The 8,870-nt window shown below is 31.8% G+C and overlaps 1 protein-coding gene across 1 annotated transcript; it reads left to right on the forward strand.

Moving 5' to 3' along the window:
* The first annotated feature begins 5,784 nt into the window (after positions 1-5,784).
* Positions 5,785-6,210, forward strand: LOC110420917 (VQ motif-containing protein 8, chloroplastic-like). Its single transcript, XM_021434324.2, has one exon. The coding sequence runs from the start codon at positions 5,785-5,787 to the stop codon at positions 6,208-6,210; it is 426 nt and encodes a 141-aa protein (XP_021289999.2).
* The last annotated feature ends 2,660 nt before the right edge of the window (positions 6,211-8,870 follow it).

Raw genomic sequence — 8,870 nt, forward strand, 5'->3', positions numbered from 1 at the left:
GGTCGACAATACAAATAATCGATCAAAAATCTTTGCCGATAATAATCAATGATGAAAGTGATTTTGTCGATACTTCCATAAGCAATGCTTGGTCAGTGTGTATAGCATTTAACTCTATAAGCAATGGAGAACAATCCGTCAGTAAATATGAATGGAAATGTGTTGGTAGTTGATATTATCTATTAATATTTCTATCAGTAATTAATCATTTTAAACCAAATTTTTTTTTAATATTTTGTATTTCCTATATATGCTATATTCGCTGCTCACATTTGACATTAATATATTCAAATAATAATATTAAAATTACTTTTATTAATAATGAAAAAAACAGAAACTGTATTTCAAAGTAATGAAAAATGAAAATGAATATATATGCTCAAATCCATCTCAAAACATAGAAATCCAACATTTATAAAGAGAAAAATTAATTATATCATCAGAAGAGGGTGTTTGTGGCTGTGACTACAATTACGGTTATGGCTATTGTGATGAAGGTGGAAACCTATGATGGAGCAGTTCAAGGCTCACCTAGATACATTGCATCTGGGTCTCTAACTTCTTCATTTAATCCTTAATTTCTTGATAACCCTCGAGTTCAAAAGGAGGAAAAGCTCAAACAACATTACTAGAATGGGTTAGACCATAAACAAACTTCAACGCAAACATTGGAGCAGGTAGGCTAGTAGTTGGCATCCTAAACGTCTAAGTTGTTTGTGCACCTCCAATCGTCTCTAACCATGCTACCGTATTGAATCTCAGTGGAAAGACATACTTTTATGGTAATGTAAAAGCATTTGATTCCTACAAATAAAAAACTAAATGAAATATTATATTTAAATTGTTAATAAGCATAAAAATATATAATAGTATATAATGAACATAAAACGAGTCATGTTTATTACTTACACTCATAGTCTTTAACTTCTTGTTTGTTATGGTGGTTAGCTCAAAGGTAAAACCTCAAGAGAGGGAGTGAATTAAGTATTTTAAAAAATTCTTTGAAGCCCCCTTCGCAAGATAAAACTCTTTTGCAATGTAAGCATGAAAAACCTTTTAAGACCAAGAAATGAAGTGTTATAAAAATCCTTTGGTGAGTTAATTGAAAAATGGTTTGCAAGTGAAAGCACAAATATAGGAAATTTAACAAACACAAGGGAGACACAATATTTATAGAGGTTTGGCCCTGATGCTTATGTCTTCTCCCTTGGCTCACCAAGGAGTTTGAAATCCACTATATCAAATTACTTTTTCAAGGCTCGAGTATAACCTTTGCAACAATGCCTTTTTCTGAGCTCAAGCACAACCCATACAATGCTTTTTGACGGGAGCAAGCTATCATGACCCAATCTAAGGGTTTGTGACTGATACTAGTCCAGTACGCAAGCCCACTAGACCCAAGCAAGCCTCAGAGTTCAAATTCATATAACACATAGCCAAAGGATTTAATAATCAAATATTCATAATGAAAATCAAAATACAATATATTATCCCTGGCTATCCATTCAACTATTCATAAAGCCACACTTTAGCCATCCAAGGTAGGTTCACTCATAACAACCTTTATAGAAGTTCATGTGGCACAGCGTGCCTACATACACAACAAACTAAGTGTGGAGTGGAAGCTCGTAACAGACGCAGTGGAGTGACAAGGTGGATGGGAACCTACCGATGCCAAAATCAGTCTGTCGTTGGATGACCTTACCACACAGCTATCTGACCTAATTATTTGCACTTGGTATACAAATGGGTAAGTCCTACAATACTCAGTGAGTGGTGTAGATAAACAAAATCATATATATTAAACACATATAAAATATATGCACTATCCATGTATCTAGATGTTCTATCAAATATTTCCAAATATAAGGCATACCATTATCCCTAAAGTCTCCAACGTGAGGGCACATCATCATCCTTGATGTCTCTAAATCTTTATCACACTCATCAGTAGACCTACTCTTTAAGTCATTCAGAGATATTCTAATCATTCTCCACGACACATTCTAGTCACCGAGGTATCCTTTCAAATTTACATCAATTTATCTAAGCCTTTCCATGGCTACTTCATATCATATACAAATGAAATCCAAATCAATGAGTAGTCCTCCCCTAGACATAGTCAAATCACATACAGTGCCCAATCAATGGAAAATCAAATCATGCTCAAGGCAAAGCCGCTAGCGAAGAACAAATCATGTGCAGTGCCAAAGTACCTAGTGGAGAATCAAAGCCATCAACCAAAGTAATCTCTAGATGGTCAACATCACCCAAAGTAATCTTAGACGGGTGGCATCAAAGCACTCCAAGTGAAAATCATAGGTTGGATTAATGTCACTGTCCTTACTTACCATCATCCTTGGAGGTACACAAAGGTCACAGGGGAATAGAACTCCACTTAACCGCAAGTTAGACCAATGTCTAGAATTCATCCCTCGAATGGAGTACGAATCTACAACGAGGCCATGATGCCTTAACCATTCCATATGTCCACAATATATCACAAATCATATATATATATATATATATATATACATATATCCAGCTTTAATTGTTTATAAACTCGTTTAAGTTTCTAAGTACCTCTATTTTGCCAAGGCATCATTTAATCAGATCCTCTTAACATCTCATTCATCTAGGATAATCTACTCGTAGGGATTCATCATAGCTTCTAGACCTCCTAGTCTAGGCTCACACATCATAAGCCATTCACGTGGCTTAGATCACAACACATAGACACTCAATTCGTATTTTGGTTTTCTTGCCTATGAGCTTACATCTAGGCAATCATATATACATACACACATTCTATTCTAATACCATGGCAACGCATTAACAATGCGTGATGCATCTCATGCATTATCCAAAAATAAATCCTACTCACAGTGACAAATTTGAGATATTCCAGCCAAGTTTCCATCTTTAGCCTCCAATCATCCTTTAGCTTGCCAACGAGTTGATTTAACTCCATTTCCTTCTTCAAACACATTGTACATTGAATAATGACTTCATTATAAATAAATAACTTTATTTAAATTTCTTTAAACAATTTACAAAAATAATCACAAACTTCAAATTTGCTATTCAATTTCTTATACAATTGTTTATAAAATTTTTTGCACACATTGTGTAGCGCAAGTACTCTTCTAGTTATTATTATTCTTTCAGCTTAGTCCTTTAATTGCCCCATTTAGTAAAAATATTATCTGCCAAAAGGCATGCTCAGCAATTATTATAATTTTCTTTGTCTAATTAATTTCAAAAAACTACTTCCAAGCTTTCCTTGCTATTTCTAATGTAAAGGAGAAACAGTCCCGCTTTAAACAATGAGAGAATAATGATTTATAATAATGTTTCATTTATTAATCTTGCTGATCACTTTCTGGTTTCAAAATATTATTTTTCTATGTTCAAAATGGAATTGATTAATTTAATCCCATAGTAATTTATTGCAGGCTCCAGAGTTCAATCAACTTTCAAAACCCTGCAACTAATAATTAATGAATTCCAAATCTTTCATTGATGTTTTCTCTACCGCAAATTATAAACCTCTCCTATTTTATGATCGTTCTCAATTCTCCGAAACTATGAAACTATTACATAAATTAGGGATGAAAATGTATACCTTATATTTAGATATCTCACACTGCCTAACTTGATTAAGTAAGATTTAAGTACCTTATAATTGAATTCGTATAATAAAATTACTATTTGTGATGAGATTAGGTAGGGTCTTAAGTTAGCACCTCGATTATAAGTAATAATTTTTTAATATTAAATTTTAATTTTATATATTTTTAATAAATTACTTATAATTAAGGTAATACTCACTAAAATTCATTAATTTTTTAAGTATGATTTTAAACTTTAATTTATAATTTATTAGTTAGTTTTAATTTATTTATTTAATTTTCTTTAATACTACATAAAAAATTAACTTTAAATTTATTTTTTATTTTGGGCTTGAGTTTTTATAAAGTTATATAACAATGACCCATGTTATTTATAATTTAATGTGTCAAGTTTGAGTTCTTTTGAAGATATTATGGAGTTCGAGAGAATTCGGATATTAATTAGTTATTGATTTTTAATCGAATATGAATAAAATACGAATAATTAAATTTAATTTGGGTTCAAGTTCAAATATTTTAAAATTGAGTATTCTACCCAGCACCGTTCCTGACATGGTCAAGGTCAGCAAAGCCTGAGACATAACCAAAGGCAAAAGAACATATGCAGAAACACCGAAAGAGAAAATTGTAACTTGGTTTGACAATGTGGTTTCTTAATTAAATTTTAAGTAATCGAAATCATACATATGCATTTTCAACTTTGTGCACCACATCACACAATGGAAAAGAGAGAAACTTGGGAAGACGTCCACTACTTACTAATTGCGAAAAATAAGCAGACTTTAACTGTGAATTATAATACAGTAGGAGAAGGATTCATAGGGTTGACATCTGGTGGCCGAGTGAATTGGGGGAAACCAACAGATAGAACTTTTGGACGACTAGTATTTTCAAAATTTCGGTTACAAGCATAACCGGCATTTTCAATTTAATACTACATAATTTGATGAGAGCTTGCCCCAGTCATAGCACTAATAAGATTGCTGGTGGAATATAAATAACTATAAAAAAAAAAACAAAATATGTGAAGCATCTAACATCATGCATGCCTGTAATACGTAAATAGGGTTTATATTCTCTCATTACTTTCTTTGCAATAACAAACATAGATCTCCATTGTTTTCTTTTGCTTTTTTTCGTAGGTTTCGAGAACATGAATCGTGATCCAGACCACAAGGTCAAGGTAGGTAAAGCCAAAGGAAAAAAGAAAATGTGGAACCAAGAAGAAAAGTCCAATATGGTTTGACAATTAAGTTTCTACTAATTTTATATATAGTTATTGAAATCAAACGGTTGTTCAACTTTAGACATTGCACAAAGGAGAAGCAAGAAACCTTGGAAGATCGATGCAATGTTCAGAATAGGTGAGGAGGATTATGTTGATGAGGAGAAGCACTCGGAGGGTGAATTACATCTGTTGACTAGGTGAATTGGGTTAAGATATTAAAATTGAGAAAAAGTATTGTACTATAAATCATAGAACTGTCTGATGACTGGTGCTATTGATCTTTTAATAACAAGTACAATTATATATACTTTTTATGGAAACTTTGATGAGAGATTACTCGAGTAATGTCACTCTTGTTAGTTAGAACAGATTGCTATTGGAATATTCCTACTTGAAAAGAAGAAATTAGGATTTGTCAACATGCATGTATTTAATTAATCAAAACTTGGCTGAAAATTAGTTTCGAGCTGCTGTCCTTTGAATTCTATAATTCAGCTAAAAGGCTGAGGGAGGTTAGCTCAAGGCCACAAGCTAGTTAGAACAACGCGAAGTTGGTTGACATATTTTGGAATTAGGGGTTAGGATCAAAGAAGAAAAGAAATTGGCTGACGACTTTGACTTGACTGAATTTGTCACCTTCCCCTGCTATTCATTGTTCAACCAAGGAGGTTTAAATAAACAATTTCCTGAAAACGTAGCCGGCAGATTCTACCAAAACACCGTATTATTATAATACAAAAAGACCTATTCAAAAGCAGACCAAGTTTTCTGGCAATCTATTTTTTGTATGGACCCTTTCTTGCTGCACCATCAATATAAATACAAGCATATTTCATCTGATCTAAGCTTAAGTTCAAAGTCAGTTCAGTCTCCAAAATTTATAGCCTTATCATACAAGAAGTAGATTTACTTTAGCCTTGGATGATGAGTTCTTCAAATGATACCGGTGAAAGGAACTCCACTAGAAGAAGAGATCAACTGCAAGGTCCAAGACCTGCTCCTTTGAAAGTTTTCAACTCTTCGTCAAAGATGAAGAAATCATCACATCCGGACCGAAGCAAGATTAATCCTGTTGTAATCTATCTCAGGTCACCAAAGATTATCCATGTAAGGCCGGAGGAATTCATGAGCCTCGTGCAAAGCCTAACGGGGAAGGACTCAACGACTATTCAATCCTATCCCTCATCGCCGTCAGCATCTTCTTGTGACTTGGCAGCGGATGAATCCATGAGTAAGAGATCACATAATTTGTTTGATGCAGAAATAATGAAGCCTTTCAATGAGGTTGATTTTGGTGATCAATTTCTGGGAATGTCTCCAACTTGGCTGCGTTTCTTAGCTCCTGTATAGAACATCTGTTGCAGTAGCCAATAGCTAATTAATATTTTACTTCCAGAAGTTTGACCACGACGTTGATTGTAGTAGGTTATTATTTTTTTCAATAAAGAGCGTGGTTGCTTGGTGTTCTTAGTAATGAAGGATTGAAGGAAGCATGCGTTATTTTTCTGGTTTATTTATTCTATTATTCATGGATCCACTTGCATGCCTCATTCTATTAATGATGAGCGCAATTTATTCACAATGGACAATAGCTGCTAGTTAAGTATGAATATAAATCCTCGCGAATTTCCTTTGCTTTTCAGGTTTCTTTAGATCATTTCTCAAAAGATTAATTAATATTTGGTATCTGAAACTATCGATTTGATGCTTAAAAACAAATTTACAACTAAATATTTTAATTGTCATTTCATTAAGCATATTGCACCTTTAATTAATTTCTTAATCAAATACGTAATGTCCAAAAGCACCTTAATCATTATGTGTTACTCATCTAAAAATTATTCTGTTGTTATGAAATAAATTTAAAAGAACAACCATAAGAGAAGTATAAAAACAAGTATTTAGAGGAAAGAAAGCATTAAGAGGAAGTAAGAATATCTTACTCAACTGTGTATTTACAAATAAAGTAAAAGGACCTATTTATAGACTAATAACTCCTCATCTAGATTGAATTTACAAGATGAAGATAATACTAAGATATTAGATGAAAGGATTAAATCCTAAGGTTGATCGAATCTAATTTATATCAAAAATTAGATATAGATAACGTAAATGGATATTCACAAAAATATTCATAACACTCCCCTTTGAATATCTATTGTATTAAGAATATGTCTCGTTAAAACCTTACAAGGAAAAAACCTCTTGGGAAAAAATTCGAGTGAAAAAAAAAGTACATAATTCTTTTATAGAATATGCTTTTGAAATACTGCTTATTAAAAATCTTATCAAGAAAAGCTCAGTTAGAAAAACCTTGATGAAGGAAAGGACTATAGTGTGTAGTTTACTTCCCTGATAACTGCATTATAGAGATCTTTAAAATGATGTATTCCAATCTTTGAACCAACTTTTTAAATGTTGTAGTAGGAATGACTTCGGTGAACAAATTTGCTAGATTGTCACTTGACTAAATTTGTTGAATACTAATTTCACCCTTTTCTTGGAGATTATGAGTGAAGAAGAATTTTTGACGAACTATGTGTTGTCCTATCACCTTTCATTCATCATTCCTTTAACTATGTCATACAAGCGGTATTATCCCCATATAACATTATTTGAATTTCCTTCTTAGTTGACAAACTACACATTTCTCAAATATGTTAAGTTATAAATCTGAATCAGACATATTCATGACTTGTCTCATAAGTTTTTAAAATTTTTGCATGGTTAGAAGAATTAGCAACTATAGTTTGTTTTATAAAACATAATGAAATAGTCGTACCTCCATATGTGAACAAGTAACCTGTTTGGGATCTAGTTTTGTGTGGATCAAATAAATATCCGACATTTGCATAACCAATTAAATTTTATTTTGATATATTTCAATAATATAAGCCTATATCCATTGTTCCTTGAAGATATCGAAGTATCTATGTTTAATTCTATTCCAATATCTTAGACTTAGTGAAGAACTATATCCTGCTTGTAAATTCATAACAATTGATATATCAAGTCATGTATTGCTAGCAAGATACATTAGTGCTCCAATTTCAATAAGATACAGTACTTCAGATCTACGAAATTCTTTATTATCCTCACAAGCCTGGAAAGGATTTTTTTTTTCACATCTAATGACTTTACAACTTTTGGTAAACTCAATGGGTAGGCTTTCTTCATATAAAATCGTTTTAGCGTTTTTGCTATATAATTAAATTGATGGACAAAAATTCTATTTGTCAATTGTTCAATCTAAAGACCTAAACAAAACTTTATTTTTCCAAGATCTTTCATATTAAATTCTTTCTTGAAGTAATCTACGATTTTTGATAATTCTCCAAGACTTCTAATAATGTTCAAGTCATCAAGATAAACAACAATTATGAGAAATTCATATCTATATCTTTTTATAAAACACATGGGCATATAGGATTATTTTTATTGCCTGCTTTCAACAAATATTCGCTTAGGCGATTATACCACGTGTCTAGATTGTTTTAATCCATATAAAAATCTATTTAATTTAATCAAGTAAATTTCTTGAGAATTCAAAATTTGTACTTCAAGGAACTTAAATCTTTCAGAGATGTTTCATATAGATATCATTATCAAGTGAGCTATATAAATAGGCAATAGCTACATTCATTAAACGCATTTCAATTTTCTTATATATTGCCAAGATAAATAATATAGAATTGTAATTTTCTCCACCACAGGGTATATATATTTTCATATTTAATATCAAGTACCAGGTCTTTGGGTAAAACCTTGTGTGATAAGCCGTGCTTTATATCTCATAATTAATTTTCTAATTTTATATTCGCACAAATACCCATTCATGTCTGATTGGTTTTTTACCATTTGATATACGGACTACAAGTCTAAAAACTTCATGTTTTGCAAGTGAATTCTGCCTTGATTGTGTCTTTTATCATTAGCCAATTATTTTTATGTCTACGTTCTTCAATAAATATAAGTTCAAGATCCTCATTTTTCTTTCATAATATTGAGTG

The sequence above is a fragment of the Theobroma umbraticum genome, unplaced genomic scaffold (assembly GCF_002168275.2).
Source record: "Theobroma umbraticum cultivar Fairchild unplaced genomic scaffold, ASM216827v3 scaffold_86.0, whole genome shotgun sequence".
Classification (NCBI taxonomy): Eukaryota; Viridiplantae; Streptophyta; class Magnoliopsida; order Malvales; family Malvaceae; genus Theobroma; species Theobroma umbraticum.